This window comes from Rhinolophus ferrumequinum, chromosome 11 (assembly GCF_004115265.2).
Source record: "Rhinolophus ferrumequinum isolate MPI-CBG mRhiFer1 chromosome 11, mRhiFer1_v1.p, whole genome shotgun sequence".
Classification (NCBI taxonomy): domain Eukaryota; kingdom Metazoa; phylum Chordata; class Mammalia; order Chiroptera; family Rhinolophidae; genus Rhinolophus; species Rhinolophus ferrumequinum.
In genome coordinates this window covers 9,267,630-9,280,652 of record NC_046294.1, presented here as the reverse complement: position 1 = coordinate 9,280,652, position 13,023 = coordinate 9,267,630, and the positions used below count along the sequence as shown (strand labels likewise).

At 57.7% G+C, this 13,023-nt stretch overlaps 1 protein-coding gene across 1 annotated transcript in view; it reads left to right on the top strand.

The window, feature by feature from the left end:
- The window catches only part of DAGLA (diacylglycerol lipase alpha), a 55,985-nt gene that overhangs the window by 25,081 nt on the left and 17,881 nt on the right, over positions 1–13,023 (top strand). The window contains exons 2-5 of the mRNA XM_033121100.1: positions 7,641–7,779; positions 8,162–8,373; positions 9,736–9,837; positions 10,255–10,393. Of these exons, the coding sequence (XP_032976991.1) occupies positions 7,685–7,779; positions 8,162–8,373; positions 9,736–9,837; positions 10,255–10,393 (548 nt within the window). The 5' untranslated portion in view covers positions 7,641–7,684. The remainder of the gene's footprint in view (positions 1–7,640; positions 7,780–8,161; positions 8,374–9,735; positions 9,838–10,254; positions 10,394–13,023) is intronic.

Genomic DNA, 13,023 nt, shown 5'->3' with positions numbered 1-13,023 from the left:
CCCAGAGAGGGAGGGTTCCTGGGGAGAGCGGGTAAGGATGTGTTAGAGCATGAGGGGATGTGAGAAGATCACAGGAGCAGCATAGAAAGGAAGAATAGAAACAGATAGAAACAAAGCTGGAATGGGTGCCTGCCTGCCTATGTCCTCTCCACAGACAGGCAGGACGAAATGACCCGGGGCTTGGACAACCAGGTGGCGGGGCATCGCTCATCAGGAAGCCAGCCAAGCCTGCCCCTCTGGGCTGCTCCAGGGTACCTCTGCCCCGGGGCAGCAGAATGAGTGAGGGACAAGGGCCCATTTTTAGTTTCAGCAAAATAAACAGTCTCCAAGGAACAATTCAGAAACAAAACCTGGCCTGGCCAGAACCTGGGGAATCCCTTCCGCTATTGGAAACAGGTCCATTCTAGCCCTGCTAAGTGAGCCCTGCTCACTGCCCCCCCTACCCCCCAGGATTAGGGAAGGTCTGCCGCCCTCCTGGCCCTCCCTCCGCATTCCCAGCAGCCAGCCACCCTCCTGGAACAACTAGCAGGAAACGAAAGGCCGCAATTGATTCCCAGAGAGTTGGCTGGTGTCAGTGACAGGGCCGGTGGCAGATGGCAAATTCTGCCCTTGGTAGAGGAGTGGAAAATAATTAGCGTGAGAAAAGAAGCTGGAGCCTCTGTGATAAATGGAGCCCTGATGAGGACTCCTTGGGAGGGGCTGGCAGCCTACTTAACTTCTCTGGGCCTCGGTTTCCTCATCAGTAAAATGGGGATAAGAATAGCACTTACTTCATAGGGTTGTTAGAAGGATTAAAGGAGGTGATATTCATGAACTGCTTGCTGCAGTACATATAAGAATTAAAAAACACACACACAAAAAAAACAGGTGATAGAATAATTGTTGGAGTTATTTCTGGGTTTGGCCCAGGATGGCTGTAGGCACGGCCCCCAGTACTTGGGGTTGCTTCTTTTCATCATCTTTCCTGAACTTTGTGCCCTGCCCCCAGGTAGCTCTTTTATGGGGAGGGACTCTGGCCAGTAAGCACATTGATGTGGAGAGAACACAGGAGAGGACCTGGCTTCAGAGTCTGACTTGGCCCTCATTCACTAGGTTAAATAACCTCTAACCTCTCGGAGCCTCAGTTTCCCCATCTGTAACATGGGCACAGCCATACCCCCCACAGGGTTGGAGTGAAGGGCATAGGAAGTGCTTCCCTGGTGGGATGGTGGGGAAGTTTCTTGTGAGTCCAAGGCCCTGGGGGCGGAGGGGAGCAAGTGGCAGTGGTGTCCCCCTCTGCACCCAGCTGCACCAGGCACAGTGTTGCAGTGCTGAGGCCTGGGCGTATGAGGACCCATCTTGAGCTGAAATCCGGCCCCGGCCCTGCCTTCTGCTCCAGCACAGCTGACGTGAGAAAAGCAACAGCTTTCAGCCCCTAACTTGGGTGGAGTACACCCGGGCACAGGCTGGTGGCACACTCGGCCCCCGGCCCACGCGTGCGCTCTCTCTGTCATCCCTCTTGCTGCCTTCCCTCTTCTGGTGCTTTCCAGAGCCCAGCCTCAATGTGGGGCCACAGACCTGGGAAGGAAAAGCATTCAGAGAGGAAGGGACGCCTGGATCTTGTGTCTGTGTGCATGGGAATAAGGAGTCGGACTGATGGCGGAGACTGTTTCCTTTCAAGTAACTCACAGAGGCTGCGTGAAGTCCCAGCCCTGCCTCGTCCTTGTTGCATGATCCTTGGGTAAACATGGTGCCTCTCTGAGCCTCAGTTTCTTCATCTGAAAAGCTGTGAGGTAATACCCCTACAGGCTGGTGAAGCTAGAATGAGGTGACATATAGCGTTTCAGCTCTGTACTCTCTCCGGGCTCCACAGCCCGCTCACCTCAAGACAGATGGTGGAACAACCCTGGGTTCAGTTTTTCTCATCTGCAAAATGGGGCGATACCCACACTCCTACTTGGTGTGACGAGGACCAGAGAGCTCTCCATGGGCCCTGAGGCCCTTCCTCCTCACTGTGCAAGGGGATGTTTGAAGCCAGCTCTTGGGTTTAGAAAGGGGCATTTAGCCAAATCCTGCTCCTCACAAGCAATGCGTAGCGATTAAGACTCGGGCTCTGGAACTGGGCTGTGTGACCTGGGGCAAGTCACCAGCCCCAGCAGGCAGAGGTCCAGGAGACCCAGGGAAGGTGGGCTTGGGTCTAAGAGGCTTATCTCCTTCAGCAGCCGAGCTGCAGAGCAATGGGGACCCTGCCTGCCGGGGGAGGTGGAGACCCAGCCATAGATGACTCTGAAACCGTACAAATGGTTGCTGGCTTCCTGCAGATTGATCTCTAGCCAGGGAGCTCATGTGGATTTTGTTGGGCTTCCCAAAGGGTTATGCATCTTCAAGAGCACAAAAGAGAAGATCTCAGCCCAGGCTCCCTGGGGTGACACTCTTAATTGTAGTGTCTCTTGGGGAGTGCGAGTGGGTGTGCCGTGAGGAAGGAGAAAGGAGTGGCCGGCTCAGGGACTCTGGGACTGTCAGCAGGGAAATTCGGGAGCCTCTGGGGCTTTTCTCAACCTCAGTTTCCTCACCCATAAAAGGGGGTGGCGGGACTGTTTCTGAGGCCCCTTTTAATTGCAATTCCTGCATTAGGTGGGCTTTGGATGGCAGCAGGAAGGACCTGTACCTCCTGCCTGATCAGCCTCCTGCTCCTTGGGAGGTATTGGGGCTGAGTCTCTGAGCCTCAATCTCCTCGTTCTTCAATAGTGACAGGAACGGGAGAGCCAGCATTTGCTGAGCACTTACTATGTGATAGATGCTGTCTTAAGTACGTGACTCATTTAACCCTCGTGGCAGTTCTGAAGCAGGTACAGTTCTTAGCCCCATTTTAGAAACGAGGACCTGAGGCGCAGAAAGATTAAGTAACCTGACCAAGGTCAAAGTCAGGACTCAGACACGGTTGTTTTAGAACAGGAGGAGCGAGAGTGACGCTGTCTCCCACATCACTGCTGTGAGGACAGAAGGTGATTAGTCCAGGACTCACGACACAGGAGGTAGGCAGTGATGTCACACACATCCCTGTGGCCCGGACCTGGCTGTCATCCCTTCAGGCTCAATGTCCAGTCCATCCCTGGGCTTAGGTGCCTGCGGCGCCTGACCTAGAAGCTGGAGGTGGCACTGTTGGGATCTCCCACAGCACATCATCCTGTCCCCTGCGGGCACCAGGTTCAGCCTGACTCCACTGCCCTGGCCCCAGTACAGGCAAGCAGCGTGAGTCTCCCACATGGCCGGAAGTCCCTGCTGGGCCATCTGGAGGGCAGACGCAGCAGCCAACGCCCTTCTCCCTCTCCTGGGAGCTATTGGCACCCCATCAGCTGGGACCTACTACCGGGGGGCTCTTCTCCCTTGAAAACTCCCAGGGCCTTGCGCAAGGGGACCTTGGGACCAGGGGATGAGGCCCAGCTCGGGGCGTGTTAGCCAGCAGCCCCTGAGGCCCACGGTGGGTGCGTGTTGCCTGGTCAGGGCTTGTATCGGCTCAGTCCAGCCCTTCCCCTCAGTGGGAGCCACTCACGAGCGGCATCACAGTCCCAGCACCCCATCGCAGACCCCCTGCCAAGAAGTTTCCAGAAAGCCCCTCAGGAGCTCCATTAACACGATGGCCACCAGGAGTAGCAGCTTGGGTCTGCCAGGGCCTGTGCAACCCTCCTAGTGAGGTCATCCCATTCAGTTCTCCCCGCACCCGCCTGAGGGGGGTGGTGTCTGTGTTTTGCCGATGAAGACACTGAAGCCCTGTGATAGTTAAGACAGCCAGAGGAGGGGCCGTGGTTCCCCTGAACGGGCAGGAGAGGCACTGGGGTGGGGCGTTTCCCCAAAAGTCGAGTGTGTGACCTCAGAAGACCCTTAGGACGGGAGGGAGCTCCCCCAGGGTGAGCTGGGGCCTGCTTCAGGGGGTGGAGGGGTGGTTTGGGGCAGCCGAGGCTGCTTGTGAGGAGAGGGGCTGGGTTTGAAGTTGGATGTACTCACACTGAAACCCGCGTCTTGAGGTGGCATGTGAAGATGAAAGACACTGTAAGGCCTGGCCCTCAGGGACTCTTGCTTGAGCTGGGGCGGGGATAGGCAGAAGGAACAGCAAGGTTACTAGTGTAAGACAGTGTTCCTAGGGCTGCACTGGAGTGAGGCTCCCGGAATCCCCTAAGGGGCGGCAAGTACTGCCGGAGAAGGGTGGCGTGGCAGGGGGCTGTCAGGGCGGGTTTCAAAGAGGAGGTGATTTGGGGGCCTAGAAAGATGAGTAGGGTTTTGCCTGGCGGAGGATCTGGGGTAAACAAAGCATGGAACCTTACAGCGAGGTGATTTTGGAGAGCAGCAAGTTTGGGAGGGATCGGAAAAGGAGGGTGGGGCAGTGTGAAAAGAAGCTGGAGCACCTCCCCAGCCAGAAGGAACTCCTTGGCTGAGGGTGAGATGCTGGAATCTGTCTCCAGGGGTTGGGGAGTATCTTCTGCTCCAAGACTCAGAGAGGGCAAGGCACCTGCCCAAGATTGCACAGCCTGCCTGCTGAGGACTGAAAGGCCCCTTAGCCATTGTCTGAGGGGCTTGGACTTTATCCTACAGTCCACAGGGAGCCAGGAAGGTTTTTAAAGTAGGGGACAGCTTGTGTATTTTTAAGAAGAGTTTTGCATTTTTAAAAGGAAGAACTCCCAGAATGGTTAATACTTAACCCAGGGGCCTGAATCATCAGCAGGGAAATTGGGTTTTGTGCGTGGGGGAAGAAAGGGGCCCCCTAGGACCGCTTAAGTCATCCCGTCCATGTGAGGGGGTCCTGACATCTGATTCACATCTGCCTGGGCAGGGGGACTGGTCAGAGGCACGGGGAGCCCCCAGCAGTGCCCCTGTTACCCCCTGCTGGAGGGGGCACCCCCCTGCCCTGGAAGGGCCAGTGGTCTGGGGTGAGCAGGGGGAGGCTGTGTGTCCACCCACTGTGGTGGTTGGATGGTACTGACCTTGTGCCCTGGGGAGGGGAGCCAGAGGAGGTGCTTTGTGGCAGCCCCAGACCAGGAAGTGGCCTCTGTCCTCCCCCCTCCTGGGACATTTCCTCCAGATGAAATCACATCCCCGGCAGGGGAACAGGCCCCCATTGTGAAGGGCTGGGGTCTCGAGAGAAAGGGCGTCTTTCAGGCCCTTAAAAATAGCAGCCCTGAGATGTATGAACCCGCATGGACTGGAGTTGTCCCATCCTCCGCCCAGCAGCAGCACAGGCCCTGTCACCCCCACCCTAGATGGTGACCTGTTGGTGAGCAGCTGGAGAATCCACTGGCCCAGTCGGGGGAGGAGCAGCTGGACCAGCAGGGCTTCACACACCCTGCTAAGACCCTAAGACCGGCATTTTCCAGCTCGGGTGGGGTCCTCACCAGAACTTTAGCAGGTGGGGATAATCGACATTTTACAAATGAGGAAACTGAGGCTCAAGTAGTAAGTCACACATTGGGTGGTGGTCCCCAGGCCTGTCACAGGACACCCACTGTGGTCGTCGTGGTCTGGGTGGGCACCGGCACTGACCACGGCTGCTGGCCTCAGGCTACGGGGCAGAGGCTGACCCTGACCGTATCATTCCGGTGTCTTGACAGATCTTCAGCCACCTCTACCCGGCCGGCTGCACCTGTGGCCCCAGTTCTGCCTGAGAGCAGGGAGGGCGGGGCCACGTGCACGCAGGGGGCTGCGTGTGAGGCTGAGGGTGGTGCGTGAATGGTACATGTGAGTTGAACAAGAGGTTAAGAGTGGGGGTGAGAGCGATTGGGAGCCTGCCCCTCTCCCCCCTCCCCCACACGCATACCTGAGGCAGGGGCATCGTCCTCACCCGCCTAGGGGCTGCTGCTCCCTTTCCTCTGCCGAGCTGACTAGAGCCTGGCGGAGCTACAACACCTGCTGGGACCAGGCTGGCCCCGCACCTCTCATCATTCCTTTCATGTGTGGGGGTCCCCTGAGCCGACCCCATGCTCCACCTTACCCTCTGAGAGCCACCTGGAGACAGGGAGGGGCTGGAGCGAACTGTGGCAAAACCCCAGTTGTTGGCAGCTCTGTCCTGCCCCAGCCCTGCTGCCACCCACGGTGTCCTGGCCCCTCCTGTCCCGTTCTTTCTCACTGAAGCTGATGCTGTCAGTCACTTGTCACAGACACAACACCGGAGCCCCAGCCCCCGGCAGTCCCAGACCCCCATTCCTGGCCACCCCATGGCGCGGCTCCCGTGCTCTCCATCCTTCTTGCTTCCCAGAATCCGTGCTCCGACTCCTCCTTGGAGAGAGTGGGATGATGTCACTTCCTGAGGGTGGGGGGGAGTAGGCACGACCCCGGCAGGCTGGCCCGCCAGCCCGCCTGCCAGGCCACCCGCTCTGCTGGAGCAGCTCGGCAGTGGCTGGATGCAGTGGCTGCACCGGGGAGAGGGAGACGAAGACGGGACAGGCCCCACATCTCCTGGCCCACCCTGACGGCCGTGCCCACCAGCTGGGGGAGACTTGCCAGCTTCTTTTCCGAGTGATGCTGGTTCCCGCAGATACTCGTTTTCCCTGGAGCCATCACAGGGAGAGGAGGACTTGCCACCTGCCCCTGGACCAGGTGCCATGTAAGCCTCTGTCGGCCTGGGGGCAGCTGCCCACCCGTGGGGCACGCAACCCTCTGCAGCAGGGGTTCCTCTGCATAGCTCAGTGTAGGGGTATCCTGGAGCCCCTCATTGGGGTCTCCTGGTCTGCTCCATTACCCTTGTTCCCCAGGCTCTAGGGAGTGGGGCCCCAGTTCCTGGGCACTCCTTAGCTTGCCTGTGGCTGGTTTGAACTCTCTGACTTCAGAGAGTTGGGAACTGGGCAGTAAGGCTGCTTGGCTCAGGGTGGGCATGGAAGGCATGGTTGCCGGGAGGGTGGATTACTCTTCAGGGCTCGCCCACTGCCCCTCCAGAAGGGGGGCTGGGTTCCCCAGTCATGCTCTTGACCCTGGTCTCAACCATGCCCTTCCCTACCAAGAGGCGTAGCTTTGGTTGGGAGTTCTGTCTGGTGGGTGCAAAAGCAAGTCATAGAGCATGCTCCCAGGGTTCTAACAAAGCGAGAAAATGAAGACCTAATTCAACAAATATTTACTGAGCACCTACTATATGTGGGTCACCCCCCCCTCTATGCTTGCCACGCCCTTAGCCCCAGCTCCCCCAGGCCTTCAGCCTTCCACCTACCCTGCCCAGCTTGTGCAGGGGGGTAGGCTCATGCTTGTTCTTGGAAGCCCCCACCCTACCCCCAAGGACTGCGTGCCCTGGGCCAGGTCTCCTTGAGGAAAGGCAGCAGGAAGGCTGGGGGAGGCAGGGGGTGAGCCCAGGCCTTTAATGGAGCTGACAAGCCACTGTTGGGGTAACCCCAGGCAGAGTCAATCCCAAGGGGCCAGTGCCAGTCTTAGGGGCTGGAGAGACCTCAGGGGTAAGGCTGAAGCTAGTGTCTAGCTGCTGCGGTCCTTTATGTTGGCTCTGGGGATGGACAGGACAGACGTGGGTCCTGCCCAGGGATGGGTCAGCATCTCCAGGAGCCTGGAAGCTTTTGGGCCGTGGGGCCTGCAGACATGCCTGTGCTGCTGGGCACACTGGTCAGAGTGCAGTGGCCCTGGGTGCCGTGGTGGCCCAGGTAGCCACAGGGCCCTCTGCTGTCTTTCAGGAGGTGAGCACCAGGCCCGCTAAGCCTCCGCAGAGCCACCAGCCATGCCCGGGATCGTGGTATTCCGGCGGCGCTGGTCTGTGGGCAGCGATGACCTCGTCCTGCCAGCCATCTTCCTCTTCCTCCTGCACACCACCTGGTGAGTCTTGGGGCCACGCCGCCAGCCTGGGTTTGAGGAGAAAGAACTAGAAGGAGGCTTTCCAGCCAGCTCTTCTGACCCGGTCATGCTCCCAGCTTCCCGCAGGAGGTGCCTGAAACATACAGCCCTTTAGGTGGTACCCGATGGAGCCCAGGGACCCCACTTAACCACCCCCACACCAGAGCCCAGCACTGGGTAGAGCTGCCGCTGCTGTCTCTCCACAGCTGGCAGCCGCGCTCCCCACTCTTGCTTCCCTGTCCCTGGCAGCCCGTGTCCTCAAAGGATGCCAGGTAGACGGCGGTCCTGTACCCACTGCATCCAGCCTGGGCGGGGCCGCGGGAGGCGTGCAGGCTGCCGGCCCCTCACGTGTGCGTCCCCCCAGGTTTGTGATCCTGTCCGTGGTGCTCTTCGGCCTGGTCTACAACCCGCACGAGGCCTGCTCCCTGAACCTGGTGGACCACGGCCGCGGCTACCTGGGCATCCTGCTGAGCTGCATGATCGCCGAGATGGCCATCATCTGGCTGAGCATGCGCGGGGGCATCCTGTACACGGAGCCCCGCGAGTCCATGCAGTACGTGCTCTACGTGCGCCTGGGTAAGGGCCTCCCGCCTCGGGCGGGGGCTGCTCTGGACCACCCCCACCTCCACCCTTCTCCTGTGTCCCATCACTCATTCAGCTGACATTTGTTGGGCACACGCTGTGGGCCAGGCGCTGTGCCCACTCCGGGGTCCAGCAGCGAACCAGCAGACTTACTGGTCTGACGTTCTAGACCAGGGGCGGGCACCCCTCGGCCTGGGGGCCAGATCTGGCCAGATGTCTGTTTTTGTAAATAAAGTTTGATTGGAGCCCAGCCACACTCATTCATTTATGTACTTCCTGTCTCTGGTTTCTTCAGTGTGACAACAGCAGAGCTGAGTAGCTGCCACAGAGAATGTGACCTGCAAAGTCTGAGCTATTTACTCTCTAGCCTTTACAGAGAAAGTTCGCAGACCCCTGTTCTAGGCCACATGCATCTCTTCAGCTGCTTTGTGATCCTTTGCAAGCAGCCCCCCGCCCCCCCGGGTAGCCCTCAGGGGCCTGGACCAACTCCTGGGAGGGCCGGCCTGAGTCAGCCTCCTGGGCTGCTTGTGATCCTCCCTAGTGAGCACCTCTTGTGCTTCCGTGACCTGCGCTAAGCCCTTTGCCTGTGCTAACTCTGAGAGGAGCTGGTATTGGTCCTTCTACAGATGAGGGGACTGGGACCCAGGAAGGGTAATACGCTCTCTCAAGGTCACACAGCTAGTGTTCCAGTGTCAGAGCTGAGATTTGAACCCAGGCTGTCTGGCTCTTAGTTGCCATACCAGGCTGCCTGTGGAGCTGGGGTTTCCCATGCTGCCCCCTGGGGGGCCACTGAATGCCCCCCAACCCCAGCTCAGCCCTGGGCTCAGTGCTCTCGCATGAGCAGAGTGCCTTGAGCAGCAGGGGCTCCTCCCTCCTCCCGCCTCGAGTGCCAGAAGCCTCTTCCTGGGAAATAGCAGTCTCCTTGAAATGAAGACTCTCTCATAGAATTCTTGCACAGTAATGTAATGTAGATGTTGTCACCCCATTTTACAGACAAGGAAACAGAGGCTCGGAGAGAGTAGGTAACTTGCCTAAGATACATGTGCTTCGAGTTCTTGGGTATAATTCCAAAATCCTGGAAGAACAGGATTCATCGGCAGCCTTTCAAGTCACCTTCTCAGGGAGGTGTCGGGAGCCTGAGGGCACATGATGACAGGATGGAGTTTGGGGGACAGCCTTGCTCCCTGGGCCCTCTCCCCCACGAGGCCTGTGGGCAGGGGGCAGTGGGGGCCTGATGCCCCTACTGCAGAGCTGGCTATAAGCCCTATGGTAGGAGGGGTCAGGCCAAGGTTCCAGGGCCCTTCCCGGTGGGCAGACGGTGGCCGTCCCTTAGCCAGGGCCCTGCTCTCCTTACAGCCATCCTGGTGATCGAGTTCATCTATGCCATCGTGGGCATCGTCTGGCTCACTCAGTACTACACCTCCTGCAACGACCTCACTGCCAAGAACGTCACCCTCGGTATGTCCGCCAGCCCCAGGGATAGAAGCTCGGGCCTCACCAGAGGGAAACGGTTTCTGTGAGGGCGCCCAGCAGCTCAGCTGGCCGGGGCTGTGGCCTCCATCCTTGTTGTCTGCCACCCACCTTCAGGGGACCCTGGTCTGGACGGTGGGCAGTAGCAGGCACAGAGCTGCCCAGGGCAACAATGGAGGGGCCCTCAGCATCTCTCTAGAAACCCAGAGCCACCTGCTCTGTGCCAAGGGTGGGCCTCGGGGTCATGGCTCAGCAAAGGGACAGCCATATGGCCAGAGCCTGGGGTCAGAGGCTCCGGAGCCTTGCTGTCATACAGGGGGCTCCAGCACCCCTTCCTTCAGAGCTGCTGAACCAGGGAGTATCCCCAGCACCTCTCCCTCTTGCTTTCCATTACTGCCCCGGCAGGGATGGTTGTCTGCAACTGGGTGGTCATACTCAGCGTCTGCATCACCGTCCTCTGCGTCTTTGACCCCACGGGCCGCACCTTCGTCAAGCTGAGAGCCACCAAGAGAAGGCAGCGCAACCTGCGGACCTACAACCTGCGGTCAGTTGTCCGGGTAGTGGGCAGCCCCCAGTGGGATTTGCTGGCAGGCAGGCAAGGCTGGCCCCGTGCCTCCAAACTGCATCTCAACCTGTGTGAGCCCCGGCTATTAGTCCTAGGCTTCCTGCCTCAATTTCCTGGACTATAAAGTGGGAGTGACAGTTCCTGCTTCACGCTGCTGTTCTGAGATTTAAATTAGATAATATGTGCAAAGTGGTTACCACAATGCTCACATTTGGCTCGTGTTCAGGAAACAGTAGCCATTGTTATCATTGTCATCACTCCAATGCCAATGCTAAGAACGTGACAGTAATAACAGGAGATGATCTTGTCTATAATAAGTAATGGTAGTTCCATGAGGTAGCTGTCACCAGCATCCCTGTAAAACATGAAGAAACTGGGGCACAGGGATGTTATGTGACTTGCCTGAGGTGACACAGCTGGTACGTGATGGGGCTGGAATCAAGCACAGGTAGTCTGGCATCAGAGCCCTTGCTCTTAATTGCTAAGCTAGGCGGCCTCGGGGACTAAGGGGGCTTGAGGAGGGTAATGAAGGAAGGCTTCCTGGGTAGGGTGTTTTCAAGAAGGAGGAAGGCTGTGCCATAGCAGAGAAAATGAGGGAGGGCACGCAGGGTCACAGTAATTCCTGTTGTTGTTTTTTTAAACTTTTATTTATTTTAAGTGTGTTTTTCCAGGACCCATCAGCTCCAAGTCAAGTAGTTGTTTCAGTCTAGTTGTGGAGGGCACAGCTCACAGTGGCCCATGTGGGGATCGAACTGGAAACCTTGTTGTTAAGAGCACCGGACTCTAACCAACTGAGCTAACCGGCCGCCCCAGTAATTCCTGTTTATTGAAAGAAAAAGAGAGGGGGGTTTCCAGGGTGGATCACAGTAACTTTTGTTCATTGAGCTTTTGCTAAGATGTACGCCCTGTGCTGAGCCTTTTACCATCAATCCATTTAATCCTTCCAACAACCCTGGTGTGGCCGTGAGACACATTCTGCAGATAGGAGTCAAATCCACAAGAGGCAGGTCACTTGCCCCAGGTCAAGTTGGTGGGGCGTGGAACTGGCGTTCCATCTCCAGCCGAGGGCAGACGGGGTCGGGGGCCCTCAGCCAGGGGAGCGGGTTGCCCAGGCCCCTGTGCTCAGCAGGAGTCTCCCCTCCTGAGCCTCCACCTTCTGCTCCTCTCTGCACCTCAACCCCGCCCCCACACACACCACCCTCCACTTCAGCACTGCAGCTAGAAGCCACACCCGCCCTGGGCTGGCCACATCCCAGCCCAAAATGCCAGGCTCTTAGAGCCAAGGCCCCCGGAGCCCGTTTTCTCTCCCAGCTCAGCTGGCCATCACCACCCGTCCCCATTTTGCTCACTCCAAGCACACACCCTGACCTGACCTGGTTTCTGGGCTCCTGGGGCCCCGGAAAAAAATCTCCCTCCCTGACTCTGGGTAATTGCCTTTGGGACCCAGAGCAGCCAACGCCTTTGCAGTTGGAGGGTTGGCAGTGGCTATGATTTTAATTAGAAAGTCTTTCTTTCTGCCATTCCTGGGCCCCATGCGAATAAGAGGCCTCAGAGCTTATAGGTCCTGACATGTTGCAGTTTCTCCAGCTCTAGGGCGGGGCTTGGAAGGGTGGGCCCGGGCCACGTCTTAGTGTGACCACCTCTCAGGCTGTTCTCCACTCACCTTCCCTCTGCTTGAAACCAACAAACAGTTTTTCTAACAAGGTCGTTTTCAAGTCCGCTGACCCTTCGTCCACTTCAGGTTACGGATGCACAAGTCCTGCTGTGTCTCACTGACCGTCTTAATTTAGTTTCTGGAAGTCAGGAAGCTATTAAGTCCTGGGCCTTTTTGTCCTTCCAGTGACACCTGCTGGGGGCTGGGAGATGGGTTATTCCCAGTACTACTCTCTGAGAACCTTGACCTTGGATCTTTGCAGGAGAATCTGCCCTCCCCTCACTTTAGTGAGTCCCAGGGCAGAGGGGTGCTGGGTCTTTTTCTGTCCCGATTTAGTGTGTATCTCTAGCCTAACCTATGCGTTGGGCCAAACCTGTGACCGTCTCCATCTGCCCCCTGGTGGTCATAAAGGGTACTGGAGTACAGTGTACAGTCAGCACTTCATCAGGCCAGAGGCCCAGAAGGAAATTCTCTTTGAATGTTTGAAAACCCCATTAGGTTAGAAAGAGGTTTAAAAAAACATGATGCTCTGGGAGCCCAGTTTGGCAGCGTGCTGTCCCTTCATTAAGCCCCTGACAGGTGGGACATTGGTTTAGAATGTACGCCTGCCCAAGTCCCTTAGCACTGGCAAGTCCAGCAATGGCAGTTCCCTTGCACCCTTCCTAACCCCCTCCTGTAGCCCTGGAAGGCCGTGTGGCTTTCCCTGGCCTTGTGGAACCAGGGCTGGGAGCAGGAAGTGGCCTTTCATGAAGAGAAGAGCCAAGAGGCTCAGGAAGGAGGGCCGGCCTGTCACTCCTGATGGACGCTAAGTGCTTTGCACATATTCAGGGCCACCCAGGCCTTCCCCTCCTGACCACTCGGCATCAGGCTCTGACGGGGCCAGCAGGAGGGCACATGTCACAAAAGCAAGCCAAGCCCTTCTTGCTCAGTCTGGAAATGTACATTTTAAATATTG